Source organism: Brachionichthys hirsutus, chromosome 19, assembly GCF_040956055.1.
Source record: "Brachionichthys hirsutus isolate HB-005 chromosome 19, CSIRO-AGI_Bhir_v1, whole genome shotgun sequence".
In the NCBI taxonomy this organism is placed as follows: Eukaryota; Metazoa; Chordata; class Actinopteri; order Lophiiformes; family Brachionichthyidae; genus Brachionichthys; species Brachionichthys hirsutus.
The window spans coordinates 8387473-8401710 of NC_090915.1; the positions used below are offsets into that span (position 1 = coordinate 8387473).

General features: G+C 40.8%; 1 protein-coding gene across 1 annotated transcript in view; it reads left to right on the forward strand.

Moving 5' to 3' along the window:
* The window catches only part of LOC137908428 (matrix metalloproteinase-17-like), a 45953-nt gene extending 33138 nt beyond the window's left edge, over positions 1–12815 (forward strand). The window contains exons 4-10 of the mRNA XM_068752833.1: positions 1441–1727; positions 4425–4601; positions 5007–5109; positions 7294–7376; positions 7866–8018; positions 8235–8492; positions 12490–12815. Coding sequence (XP_068608934.1) covers positions 1441–1727; positions 4425–4601; positions 5007–5109; positions 7294–7376; positions 7866–8018; positions 8235–8492; positions 12490–12815 — 1387 coding nt within the window. The remainder of the gene's footprint in view (positions 1–1440; positions 1728–4424; positions 4602–5006; positions 5110–7293; positions 7377–7865; positions 8019–8234; positions 8493–12489) is intronic.
* Positions 12816–14238: the final 1423 nt, after the last annotated feature.

Below are 14238 nucleotides of genomic sequence, written 5' to 3' on the forward strand. Positions count from 1 at the left end.
TTTGAAATGCTCCTCTTAGACAGGATGTTTGACTTTATTTGTACTGTAATACATGCTACTGTGTGACTGTACTTGTACTCTAACATTCTATCTAATAAATATATTCATCATCATCAGACGTTGAGGGAGGAAAGAGTGGATACAATGTAGGCAGTGATAAATGAGAGCAAAACTGAAACCGAGGTAAAACAAGACACCAGTTGAATATATGTGTGAACTCCGCGGCCGGTGGCGAGCTAAAGGATTAAAGAGCTCTCATTTGTCTGAGCTCCTCTGGCAGGTGTTCAGAAGTTTGACTTTTACAACAAAGGTTCAGCTACAAGCAAAGTCATAAGAACAGCGGTTGCTCTGGCTCGTGCGGGATAAAAGGTCTGAAATGTAGCTTGTGGCAAATGTTGTTGTGGCTCAGAATGGATCCTTTCCGTAAGAAAAATGCGCGCAGGTCACCGGGGTGAAGGCTTCGAGGGGAGGACAAACACAGATTTATTTCTCTTGTCCATAAAGTTGCAGGTAACTGCTGCCCTGGAATATACAGTAGAGGTTTCACCGGTGGAAATGAACAAGATCAATTATGCCTGTGTTAAAAGAGCTAAACGCAACAACAGGACCTGTTCTCGCCTCGCTGATGCAGGTAAAAAAAAAAGAATCCACACCACATTATATTATAAACAAAGAAATAGTATAGCTTCATAGTGATTTTAGTGAGCAGACAAGATCAGGAGAAACAAATTCCATAACCTAGTAATAAAACTCATTACTAAAGTGAATATTAACGATATAAATCAAACACCGTTCATTACCCCACATTCACTGGAAGTTCTGTTCTGTCATATTAATCTTATCAGGAACTGCAGATTAAGATAAAATGAAATGAAAACTGAAGGACGATGACTGAAAGTTATCACCTGCAAAATTGCATCACGTTTTACACACACGTGTTCAACATGCACATGCTCACATACCATATTAGGCTTTTTTGTTAAATAAGCTATTTGTTCCAGTCCAGCTGCTTCTTTGAGCCTGAAATCATCATTGTGGCACGCCACATTAAATAAAGACAAATGTCACCTTTATTGACCGTGAAAAGGCACCATGGGTGAAACGATCTATATCTTTTGTAATTCACAACTACAAAGGACACATTTAGTCAAAATGTGTGAGGATTAAGGATGATTTTTATTCATTTATTCCATATTATTTTTTGTTTCGTGTTTGGACAGCGTAACTCGAAGGCCGTTTGTGTAGCTTTACTTTAACAGTTTGGTAATCACAGAGGACATTTTTGTGAGGGTGTGCGTATGAAAGGCAAACACTGTTTGCTGTTAGAGGTGGTACAACAAACAACCCAACGGAGAGTGAGAATCTGTCGCCTAATAATCACTACCTCTTTTCCCTCCATCTCTTATCTAAGATTTCCGTTTCCTTCCTGTCTCTTCTCAGAGTGAGGACCTTCCCCAGGGATTCAGCCGTACTGGGCAGGGACACAGTCCGAGCCCTGATGTACTACGCCTTGAAGGTCTGGAGTGACATTGCACCGCTTAACTTCCATGAGGTAGCAGGAAGTGATGCAGACATTCAAATTGACTTCACAAAGGCCGACCACGATGACGGATATCCCTTTGATGGACCGGGCGGCACTGTGGCACACGCATTCTTCCCGGGAGAGAGGTTCACAGCTGGGGATACACATTTTGATGATGAGGAAGCCTGGACCTTCAGATCTCCAGGTGAGGATCTTTGCTTTTAAGTGTCAACACTCTCTGGTGAATATTCTCTCATGAACCAAAAGGAAAAGAATAGAAGGCTAAAATATATTCCCAAAACTTTTTAGACTCCGAGAGTGCTAATAAAATAAAAAATTAATGACTTCGAAGCAGTGTCTGAAAAAAACTTGTATCAGACTTTAATGCTTACTAAGACATCTGTATCCAAATCCAGAACACAGCATGTATTTTTGAGCCGAGCTCTGTGTCTATCCTTTGTAAATTTACAGATTCTGTAATTAATATTTATTATGTTAGAGCTATGAATATAACATGCAGAAGCTTCAGATACAAGGTTCAAGGACGAGTATAAGAAAAAGGTTTGAATTATTGCAATGAGAAGCTGAGAAAATAAGTCTAACAATGATCTCTTGTGAAAAATACGTGAGTGTCTGTGGTCAGTAATGGAAATGGAATATATTTACATGTGTTCACGTTCATTGTTTGCTTTTGCCCGGTTAAAGCCATAAGCCATGCGTTACTGCATCTCAGTCTGCTCCAATTACAGCTCACAGCAGGTTGCAGCAGTGGCTGTTAATGTAAGATGGTTTAATAGATTATAGGGTCACCAGGGCAATGAAGCAAGATGGTGGAGTCAAAGCTGAACTCTTGCCTTTGAGAGTAAGAAATCAGATTAAAACACACGTCACTCTGATTATTGACAAACGCCATACCATGTTTCTGTTTTCAAGGTTTCTTCTTTCTTTCACTCACTAACATAATGGAAATAATATCAAATTAAACAAACATGACATTTTCATTTGTAGGTCAGGCACCTGCATATTTCTTTTTGACCAGACACAAAAGCCCCTTATTTCTTATCGCCAGTGAATGTCAATAAAGCATACGTCTCCACTTGGTTTTATAGCATTCCTTCAGAACAGATATTAATATTTTACTAAAGATTATGCTATTTGTATGCTACAAAGACTAGATCGTGCCCTTGCAGTCTTTCTTGTGCTATTACTTTGAGACTTGCCTTCAGCAACTTGGGATTTACCTCCAGGCCAAGGTCCTTAATAATTCCAGAATTTCACATCTTCTCTCATATTTAGGTCATTTCACAGCACTAATAAATAAAATGTCACCTTTTCAAATGTTTGTAGAGGAATGAAATGCATTCAACAACTATTAAACAGGCAGCAAGGACGGACTCCATGTTTGGGTGGCAAACATTCAAACTAAACATACATTTTGTTTGGGATTGGATCCAGAATGACATTAGGAAAACATATTACATTTTAATATTTAAAACCCAATTTATGGATTCAAAAATCAGTTAAAAATACTCATTAACTCTGATTCACTTTTACTTTTCATGGCTGGTGTATAAAGATACCAAGAACAGTTTAGAACCTTTTGATGATGATCCAGATCACCATGTGGATGTTGTAAATCCAATTATAAGCAGAGGGGATTTCCTCTTCCTGATAAAAAATCTTAACTCAATGGTTCTTAATTTTTTCACCCAAATCTCTCAGCAGGCATCCGCACTCTTTTCTGCTCATCTTCTGATGGACTGTGAATAAAATGACATGGTACCTACTTTGTTCTAAATCCCTCTTCTCTCACCCTCAATCCCTCCTTTCATCCGCCATTCCTCTCTGCACCGTGTGCACCTGTAGATTAGAGTTGGCATTCAGCTTGTGAACATCCCAGGTGTTGTTAGCACAGGTGCACGGCTCTAATTGTCCTTTGTCTTTTGGCAGACCACAGCACTAAGATGTTCCCAGATCGAAGCCAATGTAAGGTTAGCAGAATGCAGACTTCAGCCTGGCCACAGAGGAACTCTAAGATAGCTTTGCTTGACATGCTAAGCGCTCTCATTTTTGCAAATCCAAACCCCAGCTTTTGTCTTGTGCAGCAGAACCAGACAAGGAGTTTTGGAGGCTTTGCCTTTTCCTCTTTAGCTGAACATCGGGGGAAATGTGCTTTAATAGCCTGCAGCCGCTTTAGGTGTCTTTCTGCACTCAGGTTTTGATTGGCAGCCCAGGGGCTCAAGCAGTATTACCATAGTTATCTCGCTACACCACATGCCTATAGTACTCACAGCCACCAGAGCTGCCTGTCACGCCTCTTAACTCGCAAACTATGAAGTTCACTTATAAAAGGGATAAACATATAAACAGGATTTCTGTTGGTTCTCCTAAAGACACAAACTAAGAGTGGAAAGGTGATCTCTTAAACCCTCAACACTAGTAGTTAAGTTTTTAAAAGGTACTAATACTGTATTGCATTTTATAATTCATACCAAGAAAGCAAAGAAAGAAGACCTGTATGTAAAGGTTTTGAGTCTGTACTTTTCTTTTCTAAAGTCATTTCCAACTCTGCTGGGCAGGAAATAAACGGAAGACTATATTTGCAGCATTCGGTAGTTCATTAAAATTTAGAGGGGTGGCGCTTTTATAAATTTGGAGGGTTTTATTCCAGTTGCAGTTTCAAACACAAGTTGCAGATGCTTCTGAATTCAGGCTGAACATGAAAACACACGAGGAATAACGCTTTTACTGAGAGGCACCAAATCACCAATGAACAGTTTTGACTCAAGTTTAAAAAGCATTTTATTCATTATTGATTTCCAGCATTTAAGGAGTCCACATATCATATTTAAAAAGCATCCAATAGTTGTGTTTGATGTTTGTTTTTTTGTTTCTCCTTCAGACTCTCACGGGATGGATCTGTTTGCGGTCGCAGTCCATGAGTTTGGTCACGCCATCGGTCTGGTCCACACCTCAGCCATGGAGTCCATCATGAGACCGTACTACCAGGGTCCTGTAGGAGACCCTCTGAAGTATGACCTGCCTTATGAAGACAAGGTCCGCGTCTGGCAGCTCTATGGTACGGGACGGCATCCATCTACTGCGTGTGAGAGACAGTGAGGAGTCGATGGGCTCTTTCGAAAGAGCACATTGAATAATGAATACATGGACTTAATTGGACCAGATTAGAGCATACGACCTAATCATCTATTTACTGATGAAGACAGCTGCAACGTGCAGGGAGAGACAAATGGTCTTGAAGACAAGAGTGAAGTGCAGGGAATTTGCTGTAGGACACAAGACTGTGAGGGAGGGTTTTAATTATTGAATTAGTTATTTGACAGATTAAACAGCACCTCAAAATTGTTCAAAGAGCTAATGTTTTGTAAGATCTTTTTTTGAGTAAACAATACTTCTAGCACTTCTATGAACTCTACAGTTAATGCCTCTTGTATGTCCATATGATCCTGAACGTCCTCTGTAGGTGTCAAAGACTCAGTGTCACACACCACCCGGCCAGGCAACCCCTCCCAGACAGCCGAGCCTCCTGTCCTGCTGGATCTTCCTGAAAACAGATCCACCTTCCTGTGAGTAGTGGTTCTGGTGTCATTTTAGTACAATGCTCAAAGGACTCGCGTGCCACACTGTCAAATACAAAGAAATAATTCACTTCAACTTCTTTTTTTAGTGCCACATTCTCTTATTTTATTTCTTTGTCCTCTCCTGGCTTTGTGAGCACTCTCTTCGTCATGCTTCGTTCTCTTCCAAGTTCCTTCAGGCGCCTATTCTCTCCACCTTGGTGAAAATGGTGGAACAGAGGCTGTAATAAAGGTTCTCTTTATATGAACACAAAAAGGCAGTTAAACGTAATAATATCCACCAATCGTCCTACATGTGGAGTCTCTGGGACAGGAGTCCCAAAGTTAGACATCCATTCACCCTTAGTCCCCAGTTGAACTCTAGCATACATTTTTATATAGTATAATTATTATTCTCTTCAAATATTAATCATTTAAAGGTAGGGCTTGGTAGGATAGAGATCTCTGACCTATTTTAAGCATTTTGTATTTTAAGCAACAACATAACTTCGTTATCTCCATGTATTTATGTTGAGCCTGATTATATTTTTGTTCTTCCAATAGTTTTAATTTCAAGCAATATAAAATCAGCTAGTTAAATGTATTTGAATGTTGTATTTCTTCTATTTAGTTTCTTAAATCTACCCTATCACAGTTGTTTATCTTATTTCACCATGTTTTTTTTAACCTTATCCAAATGCTTCGGCTTCCCAGTTTGCGCACTAGTTCTGCAGCACCTTCATATGTAGATATTATTTTAATGAAATCTTAATTATTAATTAATAAAATTAATCAAGCAGCTCCCATCTGCAGATGCAAGCATTGCACACAGTCAGGTCAGTGGATCTTGAGTTCGCTGTGTGCTCAGCATGACGCTATGTCACAGCATTGTGCAAATGGAACAGCTGATGTATCACCACAATATGTAATTTTCATCCTCTCTGATTACCACAAATTTCCGGACCATCTGGGCTTTTACTGATCATTTGGCTTCAGGGGGCTATTAGAGTGATTATGCAATTGTCTAAACGTCAGAAGTACTTGATGGAGTATAACTATGTTTAGTAGATATCAACAAGTGGGTATTTTTTCTTGGTTAAAAAAAAACGCGTAAATGGTCCAGTTTAAAACATGAAGGAGATACAAAAAGGAAGATGAGGCGGTAATCAAAATCCCTGGACATCATCATCTGAGGATTGAATGAAAAGAAGTAATATCGGCAGTGTTGGCGAGGTGACCTTGAAAGCTTTGCAAGCTTATTACTTCACAACCCTTCAGAGAAATCGGTGGAACTCGAGCGACATCATATGAAAGTAAATCTCAAATTGACAATGTACATATGTTAATGACGGATTATGGTGGAAAGAAAATCACATGATTACACAATGTGGCTTCTTATTATGCCTTAATAAAATAATCATGGCTAGTGGAAAGCCACAATGCTACTTATAAGGTACGGGTGGATCATCCTTAGGCTTTATCACTAAGACAATTCAATACTCCAAAATATGCAGAAAATTATTGTATATTGAAAGAAAAACACAATATTATTTCATACCACCATTCTTTACAGCAAAAAAAAGTAACTCGTGTCTAGCTAGGGAATTGATGCCAGAAATATAACGGCAACTGAATTAATTAAACTGAAATTATTGTCCTCCGGCAAACGGATGAAAATAAAACTCCTTACCGCGGTACAGTTAGAGCGGGATGAGTAGCAGGATCTTACCGACAGTGAAGCCTCATCGCTGTCCCATTAGACAGATTAGGTCACTTCTCAGCAAACCAGGTCATCCATCCAGGTTAAAAATCTGATGGAGGTAATCCATGTTTTTGAACCGGAGACTCTGGAAAGTACCAAGCCTCCCAAGTGCCGACTGTCCAACTTCACCTGCCCACCTAAATTAAGAAGAAGTAAAAACGATTTTTATTGTCATTGCACATTGTCACACAACAAAAGTACATTTCCCCATATATGCTTTCAAACATAACCTGAATTCAAAAAACTAAATAATATTATAAAGTCCATATAAATATAATGTAATTTCTGTAAACAACAATATGCAAAAAGTAGAGAAATGGTCTCAAGCACTGAATGTTGTTTGTCAGTTGAACGTTTGTTTGTTGCTCGTTGAGATATAACATATCTCACTTCATTTTTCTTTCCTTCATTATCTGACTTTCCCCTCCCAGTCTGGCGCGAGATGCCCCAGAGAGATGCACCAGCAATTTTGATGCCGTTGCCCACATACGAGGGGAAGCATTCTTTTTCAAAGGTATGCAAGCTTTAAATTACAAAGAAAACAACAGACAGAGATGTAGAGACGGACAGAAAGCGACAGCGAGAGAGAAGAAGAAAAAAGAGATGAATGGACAGGAGGAGAAGAGAAATAATAGAAGACAGGAGCTGAACACAGGACAGAGTAGCTGCAGGGATCAATAGAAAAGCAAGTCAAGTGTGGTGACCCAGGGCTGGTATTACAGCCTGACAGACATCACATATTCCTTAAACACAAAGACCCACACTGCACACGCTGCTTTGCTGTGTATTTCTTTCACTTGAAATTGATCTTTTCAAAGCCAGACAGCGTCTTTCTTTTTTTTACCAAAATATGCTAGATTCAGTTTCATGGAAAAATATCCATCTTACAACATATGAGTACCTGATGTTAATCAACACTTTTCCCTGGTAGATAATACCGGTACTAGTGAACAGCTTCCTACAGGATACATTCTGAGCTTTAACCATTTACTGTCTGTCACAGGGAAGTACTTTTGGCGACTAACTCGAGAAAAGCACCTGGTATCGCTACGTCCGGCTCAGATCCACCGTTTCTGGAGGGGTCTTCCACCCAACCTGGACAGCGTGGATGCCGTGTACGAGAGGCCTGGAGACCACAAAATAGTCTTTTTCAAAGGTAATTATCTGACTTTAAGTGTCTCTTACAGGACTGATATTGAATTTGTCTGTGTGGATCTTGACAGACAAGGCATATCTTTGTCCTCTTGCTGCTTCATACTAATTGCGGTTAACATACATGTGTTTTTAGAATGTTTTTGAAGCAATGTTATGCTTTCCAAATTATATGGGTGGTATTTGTCCCATTCATTTTGGCCTTTGTGCCTACCTTCAGGTCTGAAGTATTGGGTATTCAAAGACAATATCGTGGAGGAAGGTTACCCTCGTCCCATCAGTGACTTCGGTTTACCCTTGGAAGGAATCGATGCAGCCTTTGTTTGGCTGCATAATGACAAGACCTACTTCTTCAAAGACAGCCGCTACTGGCGCTACGATGACCACCTGAGACGCATGGACCAGGGCTACCCGAAAGACAGCGCGCTCTGGAAGGGGCTGCCGCAAAATATGGACGATGCTATGAGGTGGTCTGATGGTGAGTAGTAAAAGACTACCATTGTGTACTGAAATATGCAATTGTTTACTTAAACATCATTTGTATCTAGAAAATAAAACTGCTCTTCAACCCTGTATGGGTTGCGTTTTTTATCCGAAGCGCAATTCCTTAGCAGTCGGGTGGTTCCGTGCAGTAGTTTAGCTGTTTCTATGATGACACTCTTCTGGACAAAGACCTTGGATATTGTAACTGGAGTATATTGGAGTCGCTCTCCCTGCCCCTAATTCTCCCATTGCCGCGTCGGCTTGCACCGTCCGCTTGTTCCAGGCGTCCCGTCAGCCCCTATTACCGGTACGTCTTGGTCTTTTCATGCTCCTTCCTTCCCCAGAGCTCGTCGATCTGGAGCTTGAAATCCCACATCATTTTCACACCCTTGTCCTCAACCACATTCGCTGCTGACTGAGAAAGCTCAGATGAACTCAACAATAGGCGCTGATAACAATGGGAAGGTGTGCTCACCGGCCCCATTTTAATCCTGCAATTCACGTGATCCGTTGGGATCATACTCTCTCCATAGTGTACATGAAATAACAGGTCATTCAGCATAGAGTGTTTGTTGAACCTGGATGTGTGAGTGCCATCCTCACAGAATGCGACCCACACCGTGTGAGCCGACTGTGGCTTCAGTGACCACAGCGAAGACTTTGCTCTTTTTGAGAGAGAGCCATACTCTTCTGTTGTCACTGATTGGTTGTGCATGAAAAGTGCTTCATTGTGGCGCTGCCATCTGTTCATATATAATTACCCTGATTATAGTCTGGAAAATGTCTGAAACAGATCAAGGAAGAAGTGTTGGTGCCAGATGGGTAGATTTCTCCGTGCGACATTCCAGAAATTGGCTCACGATTTTAAGACACACATGGTCAGCGACTGATCCAACAACCCACAGTCATTTAAAGAGCTTGACCCTGATCTTTGGCCAAGCTTTTGAATCAGAGGTGAAAGTTGTTTTACATACAGAGGAAACACAAAGTCAAAATTATTTATTAAATAATGTGTGACATATAAATCTGCAGGTCAAGATACATACATTTGTTTTAATTATTTGTTGAGGATGCACTTTGCCAGGCTTTTTTTTGCTTATGTTGCAAAACAAAAATCGTGTAGTTTCAGTCTTAATTGCCCAAATAAATAATATTCACAAGTTCAACCACTGCCATCAAATACTTGGTAGACGGGAGATTTACCAAATCCCAAACGCAGCATGTGTGAGGTCGCAGAGACGTATGTTAATCTGAAGTTCCGTTTGTGCTCCCTTATTTCCTTTGGGTATTTAAGGCTGGAACACACGTTACCCATTTTGTTTTTGGAACGATTCTAGTTAACAAGCTTGAGGTGCTTGGAACAAAGCAGTTAAAAGAAACACTCATGAAATATTCAGTATCCGTATGAAAGTCAATAATGATAAAAATAATAGGGACATTCACAGGAGCAGAGTTTTGTAATGCAGCTTTTGTAATTCTTGGAGCGCTGAATGTGCTCTATGAGCATCTCTACCTGCAAAGCATTCTAGTCTTTTAACTCCTATATAATGTCAAGCACATTTGATAAAACCTAAGCATACATGTATGCAAGTGTGTGAAAAGTATTCGTTAATATACCTCTGAATTTGCACAAGGGCTTCCATATTTTGACTTTTTGATGACTGTTATTTAAAAAAGAAAATTTTTTTTCATTTCATTTTCTAACCGCTTATTCCGCTATCGGGTCACGGGCCAAGCTGGAGCCAATCCCAGCAGCCAATGGGCGGGAGGCAGGGGACACCCCGGACAAGCCGCCAGTTCATCGCAGGGCAACACAGAGACAGACAACCAGCCACACACACACTCACACCTACGGACAATTTAGAGTCACCAATCAGCCTGCATGTCTTTGGTGGTGGGAGGAAGCCGGAGAACCCGGAGAGAACCCACGCAGGCACGGGGAGAACATGCAAACTCCTCACAGAATGGCCACAAGTCGGAGACGAACCTGCGACCATCTTGCTGTGAGGCAACAGTGCTTACCACTGCGCCACCTAGCCGCCTGTTATTTTAATTTAAATAGTTTAAATCATAAAAAGTTTGAGTACATGGTTCTATATTAAAATGTATGCTATTTTGATCCTAAACAATTTTACTTACTTAACTTTTTTTTTCTCTTGGGTTTGTCTGTTTTAATGTTTCTAATGTTAGAAGTTGACGTCTTTTTTAATAATCCTTTAGAGATCTCGAGTTAAATAGCTTCGAAACTGAGGCCGTGTTTCATAAAGTGAATCATTGTGCATCGTTGGAGCACAAGGAGAATAATGGCGTGTGACATAATGACTTAATGAACCACAAGGAATGAAATGAATCGGTAAGTCAAGTGCCATTGTCAACAAAAACAGAGTAAAGACTATTAACTCTGAAGACTTTTCTGTTGATGATGAAAGAATCTCTTCAATGTTATCATTTATGATTTAATGGATTTGATTACAGCAGTGCAACAGTCCCAATAAAGTGGAAGCGTTTGAACTTTGGACTGTTTAAGTCATTAGACGTGATCCCAGTTCTGTTGGCATTAATCTTAACGCCAGTCATCATGTAACATGCATACATTATCGTATATTTATTGGGGGTCGGGTCACGGTAGCAGCCTGGTTAGCAGGGTAAGATGTCTCCCCAGGGCAACACATTGCAGCTCCTCTTGATGGATCCCAAACATCTCCCAGGCAAAATGAGTATATGTATTCCCTCTTTTCCTGGGAGGCTGTGATATATCCCTTTAATTGGAACACATCCACTGGTCCCCATTATTGTATGTGAGCTTCGCCAATATGGTTGGAGGGTTATGAGAAAAACGTTCCTTCTTCTGACTTGATTTATTACTTCAGTAAAGTTTCCTAATGGGCGTAAGATTCAAGTTGCTGGTCTTGTGTTTCTCAAAACAACACAATGTTGGCCTTGAAAAATAGTCATCCAATTTGGAGTAAAACAGAGGGGAAAGCAGGATATGCTTTCGGATCCGTACCTTGTGACTGACAAGTTTGCTACCATTATGTGACTTTGGGTTCTGGATTAGAAGAAAGAGGAGTATCAGTGTTTCTTCCACAGCTAAAAATCTAAACTAAAATGTATTCAATTTAAAATAGAAAGATATAATGCATCCGTATTTGACACTTTTAATTCAAGCGTGATTGGTAAAATAACAAAATATGGTTTTGGCACAGGACTAAAAGGTTGAACGGAAATGTCTGTTATAAATAAATGTGAAGTTAGTGGAATAATTTAATGTCTAAACTCTTACACTGATGGTTTTACATTGATGGATTACATCCGCTTGCCCCTGACATTTATTTTGACAAGACAGAAGCCTGATCTTGAACCAGTCTCTGGTAGTGGAAAAGGGTTGCTGACTGTTTCCGAGCAATTATAATAGGTCAAATGCTGTGGACGTATTGTCTTCACATGGGGATCAGCAAAGATAGCTTGTGTTGCTTTAGCAGTATATTCCAAACAAATCCCCTTGAGTGAAACCCTCCTCCAGGTGGCTGTACAGAATACACTTTGATACAGCAATTACAGGTGCTAAAAAATGGATCTAAAACAGCTAATTAGCAGGAGATACTCATCCTTATTTCTGGAGATCTCAAAGGGATCAACCAACATCGTCCTGCAGTGACTCTTAGCCGATGTATGAATTCACATTCTTCAGGTTGCAACCAGTTTAGAATAACGAGAACACGGAGCGAGAGGGAGAAGAGAGAAAAATGAAATGCGGTGAGAATTTACAAGTAATAGGTGGATAAGAAATATTATGAACGAACAAGTGATACGAGGAGAAGAATACAGGAACCAAACATTAGTCGTAGGACGCAGCTGTGCTGTTTGTCGTGAGTCATGTTGTATAACATATACTAAATGAAATTGCTCATTCCACATTTTTTCTTTCTTTTAGCAATTTGCTGCATTTCAAAACACAAACACTTATATTTGCACTCTTTCACTCTCTGAAGGCTCGTCCTATTTCTTCAAGGGGAAGGAGTACTGGCGAGTGCCAAGCAGTGACATGGAGGCGGAGGCGGGATACCCGAGACTGATCTCTAAGGACTGGTTGCTGTGCACCGAGATGCAATCAGACTCTCCAGACACAGAGCCCAAGGGCACGGAGACAAGAGGCAACGTGCAGCATCGCCCGGACCATGCGGAGAACGGATACGAGGTGTGTTCCTGCACCTCCGACACGGCCTCGCCTTTAGGCGCCCGCGCTTCCCCGTCTCCCGTGTGGCTGATGCCGTCTCTCTGGACGCTCTCAACCGCTCTCCGCAATGAACTACTATGATGCATGGGACGGAGTTCTGAAGGTGGCCACTGGGAAGTTTGGTGGAGAGCCTAAATATAAACTGGGAAGTTTTCTTCCTCTAAATATCAGTTGGTATGTTTTGCTATTATTTTGTTATTTATTTCACACTATTGCAATTGATGGTCATCTGAGCGCCCTGCAGTCTGGTACTATATACAGTATACAGTATATCATACTAAGTTTTAGCAGTAGACATCAATCTACTTACAATGCTACTGGTAGTACTGTGCTTTACAACGTCAACTTCTGTCCCTTTGTTTCCTCCTCAGTGGCTTGACTATTTCATACCTGCAAGGACACAAATTGAGTGTCCTTGTACTTAGACAAAGTACAAGGGGTTTGCCACAATGATGGCATCATGGGATGTAGGCAGGTTAGGTGAGTAATTGGCTTTAAGGTGACATAGATTTCCACCCGTTGAATTGTAGCCAAGCTGTTGGATCTAGCATTCGGTTATAACGTGCACTCCGAAATTTACAAAATAATTGATGTCTTTGCATTTTTATATCCAAATTCTATCAGGTTTTCTTCTGACAGGACAAAATCTCAAGTGTTCTTACATCACAGACCAATTTCATAACCGTCCTGATGCATCAGAGTCTTGGTGAACCAATAGCTTTAAAGTCACACTAGTCACCACTAACTAGTTTACTTAGCCAGGGAGCTAACCTAATCCTTGAGTTGTCAGAATCCAAACCACTTTGATCTATTCTCGCAGCGCTCCCGGGTGGTGTCATCCAGTTAGAGGAAAAAATTAAAAGCCCCGTTTATACGGTAAAAGAAGGCTTGACAGTTGCACAAATTAAGTACCGGTATGTTTAATCTCGTTCCTGCTGAGGGTTCCATGAGATTAAAATAGCGTGGACTGGTGTTGATCTATCAATCCAAGGGAAGAGTCAATATTTTAACCCATCCTGACAGGAAGAGGTGTCTCAGACTCCAACCAGGACAAGCAATGGCGTCTGGTATATAGGTACTGTAGTTGGGACTGACATGGATCTTGGGAGGCAGTGAAGGGTACCTTGGGATGTAGTGTAGATAAACTGTTTGGTTTACACATGAACGGCCCCGTGGGATGCTGACAGGAAGACAAACGAATGGCTTGCCTGGACAGGTCGACAGCGAGATGAATGGCTCCCCAGCGCTGTAAACAGGCTGACCGGGGAATTCGGTCCAGAATACAGGAAAAGGGACATTCAGCTGTCCAATCGAAGACCAGATAACGATTTCCTGTAAACCAAAAACCGGTTAAAACCCAGGAGTTCCTCAGTGTTGCTTAGTGCTAATGGCTTAATTAACTTAGATGCCCGCCCTCATTCGATGAGGCGCTGCGGTATCTACATTAAATCATGATGTGAAATTTGCTTTCAATTTAGCATTTGTTACCAATTTTGGTGGAAAT